The 24,095-nt window shown below is 25.4% G+C and overlaps 1 protein-coding gene across 6 annotated transcripts in view; it reads left to right on the top strand.

The window, feature by feature from the left end:
* The window catches only part of LOC117177796 (venom metalloproteinase 3-like), a 300,190-nt gene that overhangs the window by 262,705 nt on the left and 13,390 nt on the right, over positions 1-24,095 (top strand). For 5 of the 6 annotated variants that reach the window (XM_033368725.1, XM_033368723.1, XM_033368726.1 and 2 more), the window contains 5 exons: positions 4,785-4,949; positions 9,943-10,069; positions 13,514-13,618; positions 13,868-14,022; positions 20,312-20,763. In XM_033368725.1, coding sequence (XP_033224616.1) covers positions 4,785-4,949; positions 9,943-10,069; positions 13,514-13,618; positions 13,868-14,022; positions 20,312-20,763 — 1,004 coding nt within the window. The remainder of the gene's footprint in view (positions 1-4,784; positions 4,950-9,942; positions 10,070-13,513; positions 13,619-13,867; positions 14,023-20,311; positions 20,764-24,095) is intronic. The other variant, XM_033368729.1, reaches the window with a different exon arrangement.

Here is a 24,095-nt window from a genome sequence, read left to right as displayed (position 1 = left end):
ATTTTTTATCTTCCTCTGGTGAAAGTTTAACTATCTTGTAAAAAAACTCTTTTTCAGCTTGAAAATTCAACAATTTATTTCATTTTTTTCACATTTTTTAATGCAAAATATAATTGTTCTGTAAAAATTTCATCTTTCTGTCTTAAAAATGGAACAATTTGATTTTCTAAAATAAAATATGCCTTTTTATAAAACCGCTTTATTTTTAGGTCAGAAAATTCAAGTTTAGTGGACTACTTTTTCTTTCTCGGTGAAAAATCCAACTCTTGTTGAAAGTTTGCTTTTTTGAAGTAAACACTTATCTTTTTACGTTAAAAATTCAACAATGAAAAAAGTACAGCTATTTAGGTTTAAATAATCTTCTTTCTTAAAAATTCACATTTTCAGGTTAAAAATTTAACTGTTTTATAAAAAGTTCGTCTTTTTTGCCTCCATAATTTGTTTTCTGAGATGTGAGGAGATCTGCGGAGATCTGAGGAGTCTGTTTTCATGATTAATCACGAAAAAAATATTATTTTCGAAGATTTATTTTCTGAGTTTTAAAATAATTTGATTTTTTCTGGAAAATCTAAATCAGAGCCATTTTAGAGCATTTTGGAATGAGGTCGTGATTCATCCTTGAAAATCGAGGTCAGAGCATTCTGAGAGCATTTTCGGATGTGAAGTCTGCTTTAAGGACGGTTCACGAAGAATATTTTGTTTTGATATTTGATGTTTTAAAATGTTGTAGTGACTCATTTGTACAAATTGAGATCAGATAATTTTGATTAAATTTGGAGAGCATTTCGGGGCTTAAAGTTTGTTTTAATGACTGGTCATAAAGAAAATATTATTTTTCACATTTTTTTTCTTTTTTTTTCAAATGATATCGTGATTTTCTCTGGAAATGGAGATTAGAGAATTTTGAGAGCATTTTAGAATCTGAAGTCCGCTTCACTATTTGGTCACGAAGAATACATTTTTTTCTATGTTTTAAAGTGAAGTCGTAATTCATTCGGAAAACTTGAGAAAAGAGCACAGTAAGAGCATTTTGAGAGCATTTTTGGATGTCAAGTCTTTTTTAATAATTGATCATAAAAAATATATATTATTTTCATAATTTTCCCTGTCTTTTAAAATGATGTGACTGATTCAGGAAAATCGGGATCAGAGCATTTCGAGAGCATTTTGGGGTGTGAAGTCTCTTTTAATGATTAATCACGAAGAATCTATTTTTTTTCTCTGTTTTGAAATGTTGTGATTTATTCTGAAAAATCGAGATAAGAGCAAACATTAATTTACATTCGAGTTCAGTGGTCGAGCTGCTCGTATTTTTTATGTAATATTGAAAGTGAGAAAGTCAAGTCTCTTCGTTAGTGCATAGTGCACACTGCACATCCAAGAGTGAAAATAGCTGAAAATTATATGTTTGCTCACGCGAACTAATTTGACAGTGACCTTACTATTTAAACGTTTGACGTTTACGTGGATCAATCAGGAATAAGAAAAACGAAATTGCACGTCATTACGATATTACAACTGGTTTGTTAGAGAATAGCACGTCATGCAAGAGAAAGTGCACGAAGCCAGAACACGAATCTACTCACAATTCGGTTTTGATAACTTTTCAGAAAATTATTTCAGTTCATTCGAGAACGCATTTTTAATTAAGAAATTGCTTCGTTTCTTCAGCTCTAAATTACAACTAAATTTCAGAATTAAGATCAGGAAGAAAGTCAGGAAAGTTTTAATTAATTATTAACTCAAATTTCGAATGAAAAGAGTTCTTTTTGATAAAAAAAGTTATCTGGATTTGGTAGCATACTGGTTACCTGATTTTTTTGAAAACTTTGAGTAAAGTTTATTTTTTTATTGTTTATAACTTTCAAGTGATACAATTCATTTTTGAAACTTTAAAATTCATTGGAAAAGGTCATAAATAAATGTAATGGCGAACTTGAAATAATTTCTCGTGGGTTAGAGTAACAAATAATTTTTTATTATACCCTAAAACAACTAAAGGTATATCAATATTTTTAAATCAACTTCGTACTCTCATATTTTTTAAATTGCCAAAAATGGGTAATTATATAAAAATATTCTATAAACAAATACCCATTTTGACATTTTTCAATAAAAAGGCTTTCTAGTTAATTTCGCAAAAAACTTTGGTCAATTTATTTTAAAAAATGTGCAAATGTGAATTTTTTATTAACATAATTGTTTTTGTAATTAACAGTTTTTGTCACTATGAAAAATATGTCAGAAAAAAAGGTCTATTCATAAAAATATGGTCGGAATGTGTATTTAATTATACAAAATGTTAATTCAATTAACTGTTAAGTATTTTGAATGTTTACAATTAGAGAATTTTAAATTGAAAATCTATAAAATTAAATAATATTTCATTTTAAATGTTCCAAGTTAGACCAATTTCATTTTTCAATCTGCAAAATGAAATATGATATTCCAAAAAAACATTTAAAATTAGATATTCTTAAAACATAATCATTTAGAATTGAAAAATCTTCAATTGTAAATCTTCAAAATTGAACAATTCGAAGGAAAAAAAGCTTCTAGTATTACATATTTTTAAAATATAAATCTTAAAAATTGAATAAGTTGAAATTTTAAGGTATTAAGATTCAAGCATTTTTATTTGTAACTCTTGAAAATTGTTAATGATTGGAATTGAATAGTTTTTTAATTTCGGAAATTTACAATTAATAATTATATAAGTATAAAGATTAACAAAGAAAAATTCTGTAATTTTTATGATTTACATCCGAAATATTTTTAATTCAAAGCTTCCGAATTAAAAACTCAACTTTTGATCTTTAAAATGATCAAAATTTTTGATTTACCCACCAATAGAATTGAAAAGTTTTTAAGTGTTATTCTTAAAAATTGTAGAAAATTAAAATTAAAATTTTCAAAGTTAAAGAGTTTTTAATTTTAAAATTAATATTTATGCAAATTTAAATTTGTTTAATTCAAAATACAGCCATTATGATGATTTACATGCAAAATGTCTTCAATTTTACTCATTAAAGTTTTTAATGTTGAATATTCACAATTAATAATTATGCAAGTTTAAAGCTTTTAAATTAAAAATTCTACAAGTTTCATATCTTACATTCGAAATGTTTTTAATTTGGAAGATTTCGAATTAAAATTTTGACTTTTGATTTTCAAAATTAAAAAAAAATTAATTTTCATTTTTAAATGTTGGATATTTAAGAGTTTGCTGGTATGACTCTCAAAAATTGTAAAACATCAATTGTAAATGTTTAAAGTTCTACAAATGTAAAGTTCTCAAATTGAAAATGCTGCAGGTATGATAATTTACATTCAAAATTTCTCTAATTTAGCATATTTAGAATTGAAAACTGGACTTTTGAACTTCAAAATTATAAAAATTGTAAAATTTTGATTTTAAAATGTTGTAAATAGTAGAATTTTCAATCGTAAATTTTTAAAATGTTTTAAAAAGTTTGAAGTTCTATCATAAAAAATCCTGTAATTTTGATGATTTATATTTGAATTTTTTTTAATTTGGAACATTTAGAATTAAAAACTTGACTTTTGATTTTAAAAATCATTCATGTTTTATAATTTCTCATTATAAATCTTAGAAATCAAAGAATTTTCAATTGTAAATTTTAAGTAAGACTCAGAATGATATAACATTTTTAATTAACTTCCTGATTTATTACTTTGATTTTAATTGGTACTGAGATGAAATTTTTCTACTTAAATAAAAGTTTACAGAATAACGGAAGCCAATAAAAATAAAAATAAAAATTCAGTTCAGTTTAGATTTCAGCTAGCTATTTTAATATTTATTTTAACTTTGATTATTATTTGTATTTTATAGTACTTTCAATTCAAGCATAAATTCATTTTGATAATTAGGACATCAAATTAAGTAGCGTGCAATAAGTGGGCTTCTTTTCCATTAGTAAAATAATATAAGATGGTAGGGCGAAATGAAAATAATTATGTTTTGAAGATTTTTTTTTCTTTGGCATATTCAAAAAGTTTTGGGATATTAGCTCTATATTAAAAACTTTTTGTGAAGTGTTAAAAATGAAAAACTATTTTTAATTTTTAAATGTTCAACATTTTTGTATGTGATTTCGGTTCAAGCGGAAAAAGCATTCCCCTATTTACTTTAAGGTAAAATTTGGTTTAAAAATTAGAAATTTTTTTTCTAAATTAGAAAAGCTTCTAGAGTTTCTAGAAAGGAAATGAGGAAAGGTTATGCAGGAGACATGAAAACAAAATTTTAAAATAGGTGTTCAAATAACCAAATCAAAAAATGATTTTTATTAATATTTGAAATCGAAAATGGTATAAATAGTTTTTTTAGGTCGATATGTTTTTCGTTTTTTTTTTAATTCACATAAATTTTTGCATGAACAGAAGATTTGTTTTTTTTTTTAAATTCAGCAACTTTTTAACCATTATTCGGTAGCAAAAAGTGATATACAAAAAATTGGAATAAAAACTAGTGTTTGTATTCTGATAGAATACGAAAATTTAGAAAGAAGGGTCCAAAATTTCAAAAAGCGCTACGTGGTTGTTTAAACAATTGTTAAATATGGAAAACAAGAAATAAATTTTAAATTCATCAACTTTATAAGTTGTCCCGAAAAATAAAAACTTTTTTTGGTTAAAAAATACTAGGAAACTTGTCATTTATCAAAGAAAATAATAAATGTTGAAAATTTTCAAAGAAATAACGTTTTTATCATAAATTTGATATAAAACTCCTATTTTGAATAAGTTTTTTTTTTATCTAGATTAGGAGCTGTGCACGATGGATCGCCACCACCGAGCTATCTCGGTGGACCTGGAGCAGAAAAGTGTCGCTGGGAAGATGGTTACATCATGAGTGACCTCAGGCATAGTGAAAAGGGATTTAAGTGGTCCCATTGCAGCGTATCGTCGTTCCATCACTTCTTAAAGTACGTACTTGCAGCAGAAACTTGTATAAATATGCAACACATCAAGGAAAAGTTAAAGAGCACAAATGCGGTTAAAAATAAAATGAGAAATTGCCTTAAATGAGAAATTTCTTACTAGAATTCCTCATTTAAATTGAACTAGTAAAATTGTTACTGCTTGAATCAGTATTTTGAATTATCACTGGTTAACCAGTCATTTATTGACTTAGACTGGGTAAACCAGCGATTTTTCGAATTTGCCTGATTGAACCAGTAATTTACTCCACTAAAAGAGCGTTACTAAATCTACCAGTGATGCTAAATGATAGATTCAACCAGTGATATAGCGCTCCACGCGGTCAAGGGACGCCTATCGTGGGTGGGGAGTCTGCTTAGGTTTGACCTTGAGAATTTAAGCTTAAACAGATCAATTATAGAGCATTTAAGCAAATTTAAAGCATTCATTTTAATGGAATTCTACTGGTTTAACCAGTAAAATCTCACTGATTGACAGTCGCTCACTTCTAGCTGTTGCAACCAGTGAGATATCACTTGTTTATTTTAAGAGAGTAATTTTTAGATTAAAATTAAAGCAAAAATAATTCATCAATTTATTTTTTGAAATTTAGAAACAATGAAATTGAGGAGTTAGAAAAAAATTGAATGTAAGGGAATTATGAATAACTAGTTGAAATGGCCAGAAAAAAATTTCAAGGAACGTAGGTGATTTCAGATGATTACATGTGATTTTTCAGGATCGCAAGAAATATCTTCAAAACTTTTTAATATATAAGTTAATATTTTAAGCTTTCTTTACATCTAAATTGAAGAGTCAATTGTTGAAATATTTCTAATAAAAAAATTAATTCAGGACGATCACAAAAAAATGAGTTTGATACTCCGAAACAAAAATAATGTAAGCATTCCAGGAGATTTTAGATGATCTTATAAGATTTAGTATTGAAATTTACCTATCTGGTTAAACATTTTTGGTTTGTTTGAAGATTGATAATTTTAGTTAAAAATTTTAATCGTAACTGAAAAATTAAATTGATTAGTCAAAAGGTTTTTTTCTTATTTAAAATCAATTTGAAAAATGGAAATATAACTATTCAATTTTTTGTTGAAAATTTATATCTTTTTCTCAATTAAAAGTTCAACTATTAAGTTGAAAATTCGTTCTTTGTGGTAGAAAATCATTTTCTTGGTTGAAGATTCAACTTTATGCTTAATAATGTAATTATTTGGTTCAAAATTAATTTTTTTGGCACAAGATTGATTATTTTTAATTAAAAATTCATGTCTTTGGTTGAAAATAGAAGTATGTTGTTGAAAATTCGCCTTTTTTCATAAAATTATCTTTCTTGGTCAAAAAATGATCTTTTGTTGTTTGAAATTCATTTCTATGTTTGAAAAGTAAATCCTTTGGCTAAAAATTGAAAATTTTGTTGTCAAATATTTATCACTTTAGCCGAAAATTAATTCCTTTGAATTTAATTATTTTAACTGAAAATGTATCTATTTTTTTTTTTTGAAAATCCATATTTTTTATTTTAAACCTCATCTACTTTGTTAAAAAATTTGTCTGTTTTTGTTTGAAAAACAATGTTCTTCGTTGGAAATTCATCTCTTTAATTACTAATTGATCCTTTTCTGTCAAAAATTACACTTTTTGTTTCAAATTCCGTTTGCAAATTCATATTTCAAGTTATAAATTTAATAATTTAATTAGAAAATTATTTCATTGGTTAAAAATCCACCATTTTAATTGAAAATTTATTTCTTTGGTTGAGAATTTAACTATTTCTTTCAAAATCCATTTTTTTAGTTGCAAATTTATTATAGGGTGAAATTTTTAATTTTTTTCAAAAAGAATGATCATTTCAGTAAAAAATTAATTCCTTTAGTCAAAAATTTAACTATTTATTTGAAAAATTATTTCATTGGTTTAATATTCAAATTTTATTCAATTTACTAATTTCGATAAAAAAAAGTAATTATTCCCTTTTTTGGAAAGATATTTTCATTTTAAAATTGATCTATTTTAATAAAAAATCTTGTTCTTTTTGATGGAAAAAGAATCTTCTGTGTTGAGAATAAATAATTCTTTTTTTTTTAGAAAATTAATTTTTTCTAACTGCAAACTTAACTTCCATTTTTTAGTAAAAATTTATCATTTTAGTTGAAAATGTTGTGGAAAAAAAATTTTTTTTTGTTTACAATTCGTCACTTTAATTGAAAATTCATTTCTTAGGTAAAAATGTATATATGTGGTTCAAAATTAATTTTTTGGTTAAAGAATCATAACTCTTTTTGAAAAGTTCATGTCTTTGGATGGAAATAGAACTATGTGCTTACCAATTTTCTTTTTGTCATAAAATCTATCCTTTTGGTCACAAAATGAGCTTTTTGTGTTTGAACTTCACTTCTCTCGTTGAAAATTTAAACATTTAGTTAAAAATTAATAATTTTGTTTGTTAAATATTCGTCCCTTTAGCTGAAAATAATTTTTTGAAATTGACTTATTTTAACTGAAAATGTAACTATTCCCATCTTTTTGAAAATCCATATTTTTAAATTGTTTTGAAATTTCGTTGCAAATTCAAATTTTTGGATTTAAATTTAACAAACTGATTGTAAAATCATTTCTTTGGTAAAAAATTTAACTATTCAGTTGACATATTATTTTATTGGTTTAATATTTAAATTTTTATAATGTTTAATCATTTGAACATAAAACATAACTATTACCCTTTTTGTTAGAGAATTGATATTTTTATTTCAAAATTCATCTATTTTGTTAAAAACTCTTTTTTTCGGTGGAAGAAGAATTTTGAGAAAATTAATTTTTTCAACTGAAAATTTTACTTCAATTTTTTATTAAAAATGTATCTATTTTAGTTAAAAATTTGTTTGAAAAAAAATTCTTTGATTTAAAATTCTTCATTTTAATTTAAAACTCATTTCTTAGGTAATAATGTAACTATTTGCTTAAAAATCTATATTTTTTGTAGAAAATTCGTTTCTATGATACAAAATTTAATCATAGAGTAAAATTCACTTTTTTGTTTGAAGATTCATTATTTATTTAAATTATGTAATTTATGTAACTATTGCCGTTTTGTAGAAAAATTTATATTTTTATTACAAATACATCTTTTTTGCAAAAAATTCCTCTTTTATTTTTACAAAAAAAAAACTTCTATATTGAAAACTTATCCTTTTGATTGGAAACTATTCCTGTTAAGTTTAAAATAAATCATCTGGTTTGAAATCCATGTATTTTTTCGAAATTCTTTTTATTTGGGGAAAATTAATTCTTTAACTAAGAATTCAAGTATTCCATTTTGGCTTACAAATTTATCTTTTTCGTTAAAAATTTTAGAATTTAATTTAAAATTTAATTTTTTGGTTCGAGATTCATTTCTTTGGTTAAAAATTCAACTATTTGGATAAAAGTCAATCCATTATTGAGTAACAGTTCAATTCTTTGGGGGATGATTTATCATTTGATAATTATATTATTATTTAATTGTTGATAACTCAACTATTTTTATAAAAATTTATGTGGTTTAAAAAATTTTTTTTTGTAGAAAATAAATGATCTTGTTTAATAATGTATTTGTTTGTTTAAATGTTGATATTTTCTTTAGTTGAAAATAAAACTATTTGGTTGAAAGTTAATTCACTGAGTTGAAACTTTATCTGTTTTGATAGAAAATGAATCCTGTTTATTGAAAATTCATTTCGTTGGTTGATAATTTAACTATTTGGATAAAAATCTATTTTCTTAGTAAAAGATTTATTTGTATTTTCGAAAATTGAATTATTAGGTAACAATTAAATTTTTTGTTAAAAAATCATCATTTTACTTTAAAATTTATTTCATTTGTTGATCATTTAACTATTTTATTAAAAATTCACGTAGTTTTTAAAAAAATCTTCTTTTCCTGTAAAAAAAATGGATTATCTTGTTTAAAACTTCATCTTTTTGTTTGACAGTTGATCTATTTTAGTTGAAACTTCAGTTATTTAAATGAGGATTAATATATTGTGTTGAAAGTTCATATATTTTTAGAAAATTATTTTTGTTCTTGGAAATTTTATCTTCTTGATTCAAATATAACTATTTTTATTGTCTAGTTTTTTTTGAAGATTGTGATACTGTGAAATAAGTATCTGAATTTAATTCTTACAATCATATGTTCATAAGTCTTCATTTTTCTAGAATTAGTTAAAAAATTAAATTAAATTTATAGAAATGAAAGTTTAAATTTCTAAAAATTTTACATTAAAATTATTTAAATTGTTCCACGGAAATATTTGTTTATTTCTTTTTATTTCGTTAACTAATTCATTAATTATCACCAATGTTATATTTTGATCATAATATTAAATTAAATGAGGGTTGAATTTTAATTTTGTTTCATTTAATAACATAAACTGTTCATTTACTTTAAGGTTATGTATTTAAATATTCGTGATATTGTGAGAAGAGTATCGAAATTCAAATTCTCAAATTATATGATACACCCTATATTTTAGTTTTTTTTTAGAATAGTTAGAAAGATTTTTATTCAATCAAATTTTCAGATATAAAAGATGAAATAAAAAAATATATAAAGTAAACATTATTTTAATGTTTTAATGAAAATAATTATTTTATTTAATTAAGTAGCATAAATTCATTCTTTACTTTCAGTCCATCTTGTTGGATATTGAATATAATTTGTATAATAAATGTGTATTTTTGTTTAAAATATCTTTATTACAATTGTAATTTTGTTAATGTTTGTGATGTTGTGAAATGAGTACAATATAGAAAAGAGTTACCAGTTCAATAAAAATTTAATAATAATTATTATTAAGTACGAAATAATTTAAAATAAGATTATAAAAACAACGTCATGTAAATATTATAATTCATATAAAATAAGAATAATAATAATAATTTAAAAAGAAAATTTAGCACGCGCATTTAGTAGTCTAGTTTGAAATTTTAATTTTCTTCTAGCGGAGACACTGCCACGTGTCTTTACAATGCACCCCACGAGGATGAAGCACTACCGAGAGTCTTGCCAGGAAAATTATTATCGCTGGATGCACAATGTCGAAAGGATCGTGGAACGAGCGCTTGCTTTGTAAGAAATTTGTATTTTTCTTCCTCTTCACTTTATAAGTTTTCGACCCTGAGTAAAATTCACTTGAGTTCAATGCACGAAACTCTGACAAATAAAGACTCCATAATGGCTATAATAAACGTCCAACGTCAGAACAAACTAATAATAAATGAGTCCATAAAACGAGCGAAATTGGCTCGCAGAAAAAATTCATGATTTTTGCAATAGAGATTGTACAAAGCGAAATAAATATCCAAAAAGAATATTTCTGCATTTGCCTTCATTATAATGTCAGATATTCAAGACATTTTTCTTGTCCTTCAATAAAAGCATTTCTTTCAGTGAGTCGGATTAAAACCATTTTCAAATAAGCAGTTTCATTTCAGAATAATAAATATTTTATCATGTTTATAAATATTATTGATACATTTTTTTTTTAAATTTAAACCGATTTTTCAATATTGAGAAATAATTAGCTTTTTAAGGTGCTTCAAATGCCTGGGGGTTTAACAAGATCCATAATACGTCTACAAGGATGAATTGTTTAAAAATAATTTTTTTATTACATAATCTAAAGGCAATTACTGGCCTCGACCTTGAGATTCTTCCAGAAAACTTTCTTGTTGCTCTTTTTTGGAATTCAAATTTTAGTGTTTTTTGCGCCTGTAAAATGCAACACTCTGGCTATTGTGAAAGGTGAGCTGCCACTTTTTACAGTGTTAGGTAAGAAAACATTACATTTTCAGTTATCAAAAAATCAACAAAAAAGCATTTTTCGGAAAAAAGCTCTCTGTCTAAACCAGTCTTTAGATTATGTGGTAAAAATACTTTAAACAATTCATTCTTAAGTGGATCATCCCATGATTGATTAAAAGAAAATAATAATCGTTTAAAGCGCCTTAAAATTTTGCTACCACTCTATAATTTGTAAACTTTAGCAAAAAATTTAAAAAAATTGTACGTACCGGTTGAAAAATTACTTGTGCCGAAAATAAGATTTTCGAAACAATTTTTGATAATTTTTGAATATTTGAAAGTAATTCTCCTCTTAAAATTTTGCTACCTCATACAAATTTTAAAACTTTTTCATACTTTTAACTGGCTGAGAAAAATAGGATAATGGACAAATACTTATTTCGAAATGTATAAATTATTGATACTATTACAAAAAATGGTTGTTACGGGTGAAAAAAAAATTTCTCTGCTGAAAATAAGATGTCTGTAAAATTTCAATTGAATTTTTAGGTTCTAAGGATTTGAACATTTTCTCGAGAAATATTCTAAAGTATTTGTGAACAATTTTTTTGTTTCGCCAGTTTTGAACAGAGTTTTAAGCAAAAATTTTCTGTTTTCAAAAATTACGAAACTGTTGACCGAAATTCGGGTAAATGTAAGAGATATTTAACAGTATTTAAGTAGTCAAAAAATAATTCAAAAATTAAAAATTTGATAAGAAAATCTAAAGCAAAATCAAGATCTTTCCAGATTAAAAAAAAATCTAGCAGCTTTTTGAAAACTTCGAAATATTTCTAGCGAATTACAAAATTTTCTTAAGATTTTGAGGAAAATTTCTAATAAATCATTTTCAATTATTCAAATTTCTGTTTACTTTAATTTAGTTGGATTTCAAACATTTAAAAAAGTTTGCAAATTTTTGAAAAATAATATGGAAGAATGTGAAGCAATTTTTTTAGTTCTGCAAAATTAAAAAAAATGTTCACATAAAAAATTTTAAAGAATATTCAGAACGTTTAGAAGTTTTTTAGAGAACTAAAAAAATGTATAGGTGAAATTTGAATAATCTTAAAAGGTTTTAAGAAGTTTTAAAAAGATCCAAAAATAATTCAAAACTTTTAAGTATTTCAAAAATTTTTTGTAAATGTTGATTTTTGTAGCTTTCGAAAAAAGAAGCTTATCCAGAATTTCGGAAGTTTTCAATTAAAAACAAATATTGAATAAAAATTTATTTTAAAAATTCCAATGATTTTTTATTTAAAAAATAAATGTGAACAGAAAATTGAAAAATATTTTAAAACATTATAAATGATTTCCTACTAAAAAGTGTGTGGAATATTTAAAGCAACATTTTTCAATTTTACCAGATTAAGAAAAAATACTGTTTAAGAGATACTTATAAGTTTTAAACCGATTTAAAAGTCATTAAAAACTTATAAAGATTTTAAAAAATAGTGTAGAAATATGGAGATTAAATAAAAAGCTTTTTGAGAATTTTGAAAAGTTTTAATACAATAAAAAAATGGAGTTTTTGAAAAAGTCAATTAAAAATGTACAATCTTTCTAACAATGTTGACAGCATTCCAAATTCATTTATTAATACTGAACTAATCTTTGAAGAATATTTAAAACAATTTTTTTTAAAGTATAAATTTCGAAAACAAATTTGAAAGATTTTTCGTAGAGATTAGATATATTCAAAAACTTTGAAATGTTTTCAAAAATTGATAATATATTTTTTAATTTTTGTTCAAAATTCTGAAAGTTCTAAATATCTTTAAAAATTATTTATAATTTTCAAATTTTCTGAAGAATTCTCTGGATACTTTTATGACAAACCTGCAATCTTTAAAAATAGTTTTAAATTAACTTCTTACCTTTTTCATCGAAAATGTATATTCTCGGTTTAAAAATTCAACTATGCTGTTGCAAAATTCGTCGTTTTTGTTGGACTAAAACTATTTTTTATTTCTATTTAATATATTTTTTGCTTGGAAATTCAACTTTATGTCCCACTACATTAATCAAAAATAATTGTTTGGTCTAAGATGTAACTATTTTATATAAAATTCATATATTCTTTTAAAAATCAGACTTTTATTTGAGAAATTTAATTGCTTCAGCAGAAAATCTATTTGACTGATTAAAACTTTTTTTTTCTTGTTAAAAATTTATATTTTCGATTTCAGAATTCATCTTTTTGCCTTTGAAATGCAACAAAGTTTTTGAATTTTCTTTTCTTTCATGAATGAGAAATATTTTTTGTCTAAGGATTTTACTTTTTTTGTTAATAATCAATTTCTTTGGATGAATTCAACTGTTTCTGATTCATAACTAAAATATTTAGGGTTGTAGTATAAATTAGGTTTCACATTTTTTCATTTATAATTCATATTTTTGTTTAAAATTCAACCATCTGAAATCTTTAGAAATCATTCTGAACTTTTTTTAAGCATTATATCTACAGAACCTTAAAAACAAATAGAATTTGAAAAAAGTAGTTTTTAGAAATTGTTATAAACTATTAACAATTTATTTGTTACCTTAAAACGAAAATGTACACGCGCGCATAGCGCGCAATTGACGATGCTAATTGATTTACAAAAATCTATTTTCTTTGATCATAATTCATTTTTCACAAAAAAAATCTTTCTAATGAACAGGAATTTATTATAATAAGTAATAATTAAAATAATTTTTATTAATAATTTTAATTTTTTTTAATTTCAGAAAGACGATCGTGTTTGTGCTCAGCTATTTTGCTTCGATGCTGGCTCAGGCTATTGTGTGGCTTATAGGCCAGCAGCAGAAGGATCCCCTTGCGGAGACGGCCAGGCAAGTGAAAACTCAACTTAAAAAATTTATAAATAATATGTAAATTATTTTTTAAAATTTTATCTTTTGTTCATATAAGATCTCTTATTTTATAATTAAAAATGTATTCACTATTTCAAAAATCAGAAAGTTTCTCTAGGAAGTGATTTTTATTTAGTTTAAGTTTGGTTCTTACATTCACAAAGTTAATTTTCTTTAAATGATTGCTACTCGGTGAATAAATTATTAATTACATTTTATTGTTTCTAGTATTGCTTAAACGGAAAGTGCGTAGCAGAGCACGAGAACATCATTCCAGATTACACTCAAAACATTCCGTCCTATGTACGTCGAGATAACGTTTATAATTCCGTCTCGCAAAATCGGCCATATTACTCACAGTACGAAAATACTACGGAATACAGGTAAATTCCCTATTCTATGGATTTAAAAATATTTTCATAAGAGTCATGTATTTTAATGCCATGTGCTCGAATGACATGTGCTCGGATAACATGTGCTCGGATGACATGTGCTCGGATGATATGCGCTATGAATCAAGTAATTAGTCTATAAGATCTTTGCTCATTTTCCCTATTTATCTTCCCAATAGTTTAAAAATCATTGTATAATAATATGAATCTCAAAGTTTAATTATATAAAAATTATCCCTATTTATGAATTGACAAATATTTTCATAAGATCTATGTGTTTAAATGCCATGTGCTTGGACGTCATGTGCTCGGATGACATGTGCTTAAATGGCATGTGCTATGAATTAAGTAATTAGTTCATCCAGTCTTTGCTCTTCTTGCTCTATTTATTTTCACAAAAGTTTGAGAATTGTTGCGTAATAATATGAGCTTTAAAGTTTAATGATATAAAAATTATCCCTATTTATGGATTCACAAATATTTTCATAAAAGATATGTGTGTGGATGCCATGTGCCTGCAAGCCATGTGCTGGCACGGCATGTGCTTGGAAGCCATGTGCTATGAATTAAGTTAATATGTCATACCGTATTTGCTCTTCTTTTCCTATTTATTTTCACAATACTTAGATAATAATTGCATAATAATATGAACTTCAAAGTTTAATAACATCAAACTAAGCCCTATTTTAAGGGTTAACAAATATTTTCATAAGAGCCATGTGCTTGGATGCCATGTGCTAGGAATCAAGTATTTAATTCGCAAGATCTTTGCTCTTCTATTTCTAATTATTTTCAGAATTCTTGCATAATAATAAGAACTTTAAAGTTTGATAATATAAAAATTATCCCTATCCTACGGATTCACAAATATCTTCACAAGAGCCATAAACTTGGATGCCATGTGCTAGGAATAATGTAACTAGTTCATACCGTTTTTGCTCTTTTTTCCTTCTTTATTTTCACGATATTTTAGAATTTCTGTAAATAATATGAACTTTAAAGTTTAATAATATACAAATTATTCCAATTTTATGGATTCACAAATATTTTTATAAGACACACGTGTTTGGATGCCATGTGCTATGAATCAAGTGTCATAATATAGACTTTAAACTTTAATAATATATAAATTAACATTTTGTTCATATTCTGAGTGTAAATGAGTGAAATTTTATTTTTATTTGATTTCACGAAGAAAAATGGATTGAGTATCAACTACTTATTATATTTTTCTTTGTGAATTAAAAATTCCAATTGGTTAAAAGTGGAACTACTTTCTTAAAAATTGACTTTTTGGGTTGAAGATTCATAATTTTAGTTAAAAATTGTGATCTCGTGTAAAAATTAAGCTAGTTAGTCAAAAGATTCCTTTTTTGTTGAAAATTCATTTTTAAACTGAAAATTCAACTTTTCTATTTTTGGTGAAAATTTTTTCTTTCTCAGATAATAATTCAACTATCAGATTGAAAATTTATTTTTATGGTTAATAACTTAATTATTTGATTAAATATGCATGGCTTGGTTAAAGATTAAAAATTTTTAATGAAAATTTATGCCTTCGGTTGAAAATACAACTATTTAGTTAAAGATGTGTAGTTTTTGGCATAAAATTAATATTCTTGGTGAAAATTGATCTTTTTGGATTACAAATTTATTATTATGGTTGAATATTTATCCATTTGGATAAAGAAAGTTAATATAGCTTGAAATCAATTTCTTTGTTTTTTTTTTAATGTACTTATTATAACTGAAAACGTAAACAAGCCTTTTTTTGAAAATTCAACTTTCTCATTTTATTGAAAATTGTTATTTTTTGTTTGAAAACCACATTTTTAATTGAAAATTTGTGTTTTCTATTTAAACACATCTTTTTTAGTTATAAATTAAAAACTTTTCTTAAAATGTAATTTTCTGCTTGAAGATTCATAATTTTAAATGAAAAAATATTATGTTAGTTACAAGTTTATTTTAACTATTTATTTTAACCTATTTATCTTTTAAATAGCTTAAGAATTATTACATAATAATATGAATTTTAAAGTTGAATAATGTAAAAATTATTGTTTTTTTATGGGTTCACAAATATTTTCATAAGAGATATTTGCTTAGAACTACTTATTATATTTTGCTTTGTGAATTCAAAATTCATATTTTTTTAGTAAAAAGTGAAAAAATTTGGTTAAAAATGGAACAACTTTTTTAAAAATTAACTTTTGGGTTCAAGGCTCACCATTTTAGTTGAAAATTCATTTCTTATATAAAAAATTTAATTAATTAGTCAAAAGATTCTTTTCTTGTTGTTAAAAATTCATTTTTAAACTGAGTAGTTGAAAATTCATCTTTATAACTAATAACTAAATCACTTGGTCAAAGGTGCATTCTTTTGTTAAAAAATTATATTTTTTATCGCAAATTGATCTCATTGGTTGAGAATGCAAATATTCCGTTAAGAATGTGCACTTTTTGGCATGAAATTAATCTTCTTGGTGAAAACTCGATCTTTTTAGTTTAAAAATTCATTACTTTAGTTGAAAAAGTAACTAATTCGTTAAAGATTCATCACTCTAATTAAAAATCAATTTCTATGATTTTGTTGAAATTAACTTTTTATAACTGAAAACATAACCATACCTTTTTTTCTAATTTATCTTTCTTATATTGAAATTTAACCATTTTGTTACAAATTCGTCTTTTTTAGTTAAAAAACAATGTTCTTCGATAAAAGTTCATCTTTTCAATGAAAACTTATATTTTTTAATTCAAAAGTAAGCTTTCTATTTCGACATATGGTTGCGAATTTATCTTTTCAGTTATAAATTACAAAATTCAGTCAAAATATTATTTTCTGTTTAAAGATCTTTCATTTCAAATGAAAATTTATTTCGTTAGATAACAATTTATTTCAGCCTATTTATTTTTTAAATGGTTTAGGAACTATTGCATAATAATATTTACTTTCAAGTTTGATAATATAAAAATTATCCCTATTTTATGAATCTACAAATATTTTTATTAAAGGCACGTGCTTACATGCCATGTGCTTGAATACCATGTGCTTGGCTGACATGTGCTGGGATGACATTTGCTATGAATCAAGTATCAAAATATAAATTTCAAAGTTTAATAATGTAAAAATTATCATACCATTCCCATGCAGAGTTTAATGGAGTGAAATTTTATTTTTATTTGATTGCACGAAAAAAAATGTATGTTCAACAATAGATGTTTGAAGTTTAAGATAATACCGTCAAACATACATCATACGTAACTTTAGTTGATAATAATTGATATTTACCAAATAAGAATTTAATTAGATGTTGAATTTTTTTGTATACTGGGCCAATTTTATTTATGTTGAATCATACTGTTCTTAAATTTAAAATGCAAAGGCAACGATTTTCGCAGAATTAGAACAAAGAATTAAGAAGCTTTTTATTAATTATGAAAGGCTTCAAATAAATAAAAATAATTTTTTTAAGATTCCTAAGAAAATGACTTTATTTTGAACAAATAATTTTAAGAGAATATTTTTTTAAAATTTCAAAGATTCCATGAATTATAAAAAATATTTTCCATTTTACAGAATTAAAAAAAATGTAGGAAGAGTTCGAGTCGTTATAAAAGATATTTAGAAGTTCTGTAAAAATGTCAAAAATAATTGAAATCCAAATGGCCGTCCTATTCTTAAAAAACGTTTTTATTCGTGTGATCACAATTGAGCGGGCCGATACCGGAACGGGGCACAACTCGGTAAAGTGGAGGGGACTATGATATCTGGCAACTAAAAATCGGAATTTTTAAAATTAGATTCTTAAAGAATGCACTCTTACAGGAAATTATATGGCGCATCTTTTTTCCTCTAGCCAAAAAGTTATATCTTTCATAATTTTCGAGGCAAGCATGATAATGATGTTTTTTTTCTAAAGTCGATTTGTAATTAATTTTTGGTTTCTCGCTCGTCGTCACATCTACAGTTTTTGGAATTTTTTGATTTAATTTTTTAAAGAATACTCTCTGAAGTATCCTTAGAATGATAATCTGAAAAAATTTCATGGAATTATTTATAACAAAACAAATAATTGTTTTTAGTCCATTTTGAATTCAATTCCTTATAGTCTTCAGTCTCTTCACTTATCGAGCGAAGTTTGAGCAAATATAAACTTTCTGTGAAGAAGTTGTTCAAAAAACTGTAAGGAAGTTTTCTGTGAAAATCTTTTTTCAAAAAACTGAATAGGGAAAAAACTGCGAATTTATAACTTGGAGCACGCGAATCAAACAATCTATGTTTATTAGACGGACGGAACCACTCGCAGTACCTACATTTGAGCTGCCGGATCGAATAAGGGCACATCAACTTATTTCGTCGCAAGTCGGAAGACCCTTGAAGGCTTTCAAAAGCATTAAAATTTTTTTAATTTTAACGAGTATATCTATATGTAGAATTTCATTGCACATCTTTTTCCCTTGAAGTAAAAAGTTGTAGCTTTTTTATTTCTCTATTAAAAGCCAAAAAATGGCTTTTTTGTACAAATCAATTTTAATTTTTTTTACGCTTCAACTCGAGTTTATTCAGTCAGTTTTTAGATTTTTTTTTTAAATTTGCAGGCAATGTAGTTCGAAATGTCTTTCGACTGATAGAACAACAACAATTAAAAAATTTATTTAAAAAAGATTGTTGTACAAATTTTTCCGCTTGCGTGGTGCTTATCGTAATTCTCTAACTTTCAGCGTTTCGTTTATTAAGCGTGTTTGAAGCAAAAAAAAACTTCCAGCGATAAAGCTGTAAACAACAGTACAAAGAAATTTTCTGGAAAATTTTAGCCCAATCGAATTGATATTTAAGAAATTATAAACGTCTCAAGTCGATAGCGACTAGGCGACTCAATCAAGTAATTAGGCAGTATCAAAGTATTATGCATAAATAAATAATAGTGTATAATGTAAACTAATTTATTCATTTAATATTATGTCAAGAAATAATAATATTATGTCAAGAAATACTAACGCTCTATTACAACAGGAATGAAAAACAAATGTTTGATTTTAAAATAGAACCATTCTATTGTACATAATATTAAATTAATAAATTACTTCACATTACGAACTATTATTTATTCATGTATAATACTTCGATATTACCTGATTACTTGCTTCGTTTTTATTTTTGGCGCGCCGGTGAACTTTATTGTGAGTCGGATCTGAAACTCTCGCTACAGCCGCACGAGAGTCGCTTAGCCGCAATCAAATTAAGACGTTCATAATTTCTTGAATTTCATTTCGATTGTGCTAAAATTTTCCAGAAAACTTCTTTGTACGGTTGCTAACTACTTTCTCGCTGGAAGTTTTTTTTTGCTCAAAATTCGCTCGATAAACGAAACGCTGGAAGTTAGAGAAGTCCGATAAGCGCCACGCATTAGACAAAATTTACAACAATCTTTTTTAAATAATTTTTTGAATTCCTTTGGTGTCATCAATCGAAGAACATTTCGAGCTACATTTCCTAAAAATTTTATTTAAAAAACCTAAAAACTGACAGACTGAGCACGAGTTGAATTGTAAAACGAATTAAACTTGATTTTTACTAAAAAGGCCAGTTTTCTTAAATTTAAAAATTTTATTTTAAATTTTAAATGATTTTAAAAGCTTCCAAGAGTCTTCCTACTCCCGACGAAATAAGTTTATACGTCCTTATTCGATCCGACAGCTCAAATGTAGTTACTGCAAGTGGTTCCTTCTGTCTAATAGACATAGATTGTTTAAGTCGCGCGCTTCAAGTTTTAAATTCGCAGTTTTCTACCTATTCATTTTTTTGAAAAAAGGTTTTCACAGAAAACTTCCTCACAGTTTTCTGAACAACTTCTTCACAGGAAGTTTATATTTGCTTCAACTTTTCTCGATAAGCGAAGCGGGCGATGATTATAAGGAATTGCATTCGCAATGGTCTAGCAAACAATTTGTGTTTTTGTTATAAATAATGATATGAGGTTTTCGCTCCTATCGTTATTCTAAGGATACTTTAGAGAGTATTTTTTCCAAAATTTCATAAAAAAATTCCAAAAACTGTAGATGTAACGACGAGCGAGAGACCAAAAATATAATTAATTTTTAATTTCCAGGGGCCAACGTACCCTCCACTTTACCTAGTTATGTCCCGTTCTGGAATCGGGGCGCTCGATTTTGCAAAAGTTTAAAAACTGATATTTAAATCTGACAAAAGAAGAGCAAAGTCTGAAAAGGGGGATGACAAATAATGCCGCTTAATCTAATATTTGATATACAGGTATCCAGTGGATTCAACAACTCGCAGCAGCTACCCTCAATACAAATACTCAACATATTACACAAGTAATAGTCACTCATCATCTAGTGCAAGTCTTAGTCCCTATAAACGATTTTCACAACAATATACCACATCCATTTACAAAACAACACCCTCAACAACAATTAGTTTGGCGACTTCTCGCGATGTGCCAACAAGTGACTACATAAGCAACAACATTTATGATAGTCCTTCATTCACTACGACTACTGCCAGAACTCATGGTTATCAAAATTATGTACAAAATAATTATCGATACACCTCAGGTTCGACTGGTTTCCCAGCAAGCAATAGTAGTCCGAACGATGCGACTTATCCTAAAATCAATCCCTTCAAATATAAGATTTCCATCACCTCAACGTCACTTACGACAGGGACCAATGGAAACCAGTTTGGCACAAGTAAAGGTCATGGTAAGAGAATTGTGACTGAAAGCTAATTTTCTACACTTTCTCTCTCCTTCAAGATTCGTCTTCCTCATTCTGGGCATGCGAGGATCATTATTTTCTCTATCATTATCTGCTTTCGACTAAAACGGTCTCTTTGGAACAGTTTCATTTTGAGGAGTTTAAATTTGAGGATTGCAAGTGATAGGAGTGTCAATTTAAAGAGAAGGAAGGCTAAAGAAGAGGAATTAAGGCCACTTATTTCCATTTGGTTTTGAGGGGTCTTATTTCATTGAGAAAGAGTTGAATATTTAGTTCAAATTTGTTTTAGACTTATCCTAATTATTCCTCTCTCTTTTCTCTCAATGCTATTTTTTATTAGAACTTTTTCTATTTTATTTTTAAATTAAAATAAAGAAAATTTAGTGCGCCTAAAAAGGGAACCTAGCAGAGTGCGACATGTTGTCTTTCTCTCGATTTACGCTGGGGCTTATGCATCAACTAGGAAGAAGTAACATGACGCACCCTGCCAGGTTCCCTTTTTCAGGGGCAATAAAATATCACTTTTTTAATTTTGAAACAAAAGGAAAACGGTTTTTCTGAAAAGCAGCTTCGAGAGAATAAAAACAAGAATATTCAGAATTTGTGTAAAGAAAATTCGACCTCAATATTCAACACTTTGGCCATGAAATCAGAACCCGCAAAACCGGATTAAAATTAATTCCTTGAAAGCTCTTATGAGGGATCTTCCATAAATTACATAATGTTTTTTAAATTTAGAAATATATTTCTTTCCAAAAATAAAATAAGGTGGTAGGAAGGAGTAGAAGAAATTGAAAATTTTTTTTTTTATAAATGAGTGAACAAAGGCTAACACAAAGAGGTTGAGAAAGTTAAGTGTCAAATATTAAAAATATTTCTAGTAACTTTTAATAAATACCGTTTTTAATGATAAATCTAATATAAAATCATATTTTAGAAAAAATAATTTATAAGCAATTTAAATTTTTTCACATACCAACAAAAATTACTTATTTTTTTCTTTTTTTTCGGTTAATGGATACTTATTTATAATTCTTTTTACAGTATTTTTGATAAAAATAGTCCCGTTAGAATGGAACAAAATACCAGTATTTTTCCGAAGGTATGCACATTTTTTAACTTAACTTTTAGTTCACTGAAAAATAATCAAAAATGCAAAATAAAAATTTGAAAATAAGGAAGGTTTCTAAAATTTTTCGGAACGCTTCAAGGCAACAGACAAACTTTCCAAAATTTCCTAGAAAAAAATTGAATGATTTTCTCTTTTGAAAAATTTGTTGTGAAAAAATCGAGACAGATTTCCAAAGTCCTATAAAAAAATCAACACATTTAAAACAAAGTGTAGATTTTTGGAGATTTAAACAAATTTTAAATATATAAAAAAAATTAAAAACATTTCGAAAGATTTCTAAAATTTTCGAGAAAGAATTTACAAGATTTTTGAGTAATACTTTTAATTTTTAGGATTAAAAAATTCGGAATCATCGAAAAAGATATTTAGTAGTTTAGAAAAAGTCAAAAATAGTTATAAATCAGAAAAAACTTCGAAATTAAAAAAATGTACACTTCTAAAGGTATCGAAATAGAAAGCTTTTTAGGGATTTTAAAGGTTTGAAAAAAGAGAAAGAATTCAGTACAATTCTGGGGAAAATGTAAGATGACAGTTTATTTTGAGAAAATTAATTTGAAGAGATTATATTTAAAAAATTCAAAAAATTTCAAAAGTTTTCAATAATCGCGAAAAATCGGCTGATTCTAGAACAAATTTTTGAATTACGAATGGAGTTTTTCAGATTTGAAAAAAGAAAATTAAAAGCTTTTTAAATAGCTTGAGAGCTTTTAAAAGGATAAAAAGCTTGTTTTAGGATTCCTAGGAGAACTTAAAATGATATTTATTTTCGAAAATTTAGTTAAATAAAATATTTAAAAAGATTTCAAAACGTTTCAAAATATTTTCGAAAATGATGAAAAAAAGTTTCCACAATTTTAATGCATTTAAACATTTTTTTGACATTTCCTAAAATTAAGAAAAAAAATAGAATCCTATTCATGAAATTTATTGTTCAGAAACATTTTTAAAAATAATTTAAAATTTAAAAAGATTTCTGAACATGTATGTTTGAATATTTCGAAATAAAATTATGATGCTGTTTAAGGATATTGAAAATTTGTAACATAAATGAGTTGTTTCAATTTCTAAGATTTTCAATGGTAAATTCTTTCAGTTTTAAGATTGGCAACTAAAGATTTTTCAATTTTTAAGATGTATAAATCAAAATGTTTAAAATTTGATAATGTCTGATCGAAAGTCAAGATGTTTGAATTTTAAATCTTCCGAAATAAAGGAATCTTAAATTTAAATTATAAGAATTTAAAAATTTTTTATTTTAAATGTGAAAACTTGCATAATTTTTTATTTTCTAATTTTCAAAATCAAAAACTTTTAAATTTGAAAGATTTGCAACCTTGAAGAGTTAAATTAAAAATGCTTGTATTTTGATAATACATATATTTGAAAATTATTAAATTTTTAAGATTTTCATTTCCAAGGTACGTGTTTCTAAACAAGTATTTGAAATATTTAAAATTTGACGATTTAGAATTTTTATAGTTTCAAATGATGTAATTTTAATTTTTTTTTAAATTCACAGTTCAATTTTAATGCTTTCTTTCAATTAGTTAAATATATAGGTTAAAAATTAAAATTTTAATTAATTTAATTATCTTTTATTTAATTTTTTTGTACATTTGTTAATTTAAAGTTTTTATTATGTATATAGGCGTAAAAATAGGCAAAAAATGTGTTACGTAATTCATGGATGATTCCTTTTGAAAATAGATTTTTTTTCAACTTCTGATTATTTCAAAAAAGATCATTTCAAATAATGTGCGGGGCAAAAGTAGCTTATAGGAAATCAGCTTTAATGAAAGCACGCAAAACCACAGAAAAAATATAAATCAATTTTTGTTGCGGGTAATTTTCAAGTTACCCAATAGAAATGAAAACCATACATATCACTCTGAAATTAGGGTAAATATTACACTTTATTATTTTTTTAAAAATTAAAACAAGTGAAAAAAACTTTAATTCCGAAAATTGAATTAGGAGGACTATATTATTATAATTATTGAAAAATATTCTATAGAGAGGTTACATTTTCGTAAATGATTTCTGAATGGAGAACATCGTCCAAATCAGTTAAAAAATGGGGGAAAGCAACACATTTTTGAAAACACGAAGAACTGTCGACAGAACGAAACACTTTTTCCTCTCAGAACAATTCTTTTCTACTCTACCCCATAATTTACTTTCTTTA

Source organism: Belonocnema kinseyi, chromosome 8, assembly GCF_010883055.1.
Source record: "Belonocnema kinseyi isolate 2016_QV_RU_SX_M_011 chromosome 8, B_treatae_v1, whole genome shotgun sequence".
In the NCBI taxonomy this organism is placed as follows: domain Eukaryota; kingdom Metazoa; phylum Arthropoda; class Insecta; order Hymenoptera; family Cynipidae; genus Belonocnema; species Belonocnema kinseyi.
The sequence above is the reverse complement of the archived record's forward strand: the minus strand, read 5'-3'. Positions and strand labels throughout refer to the sequence as shown.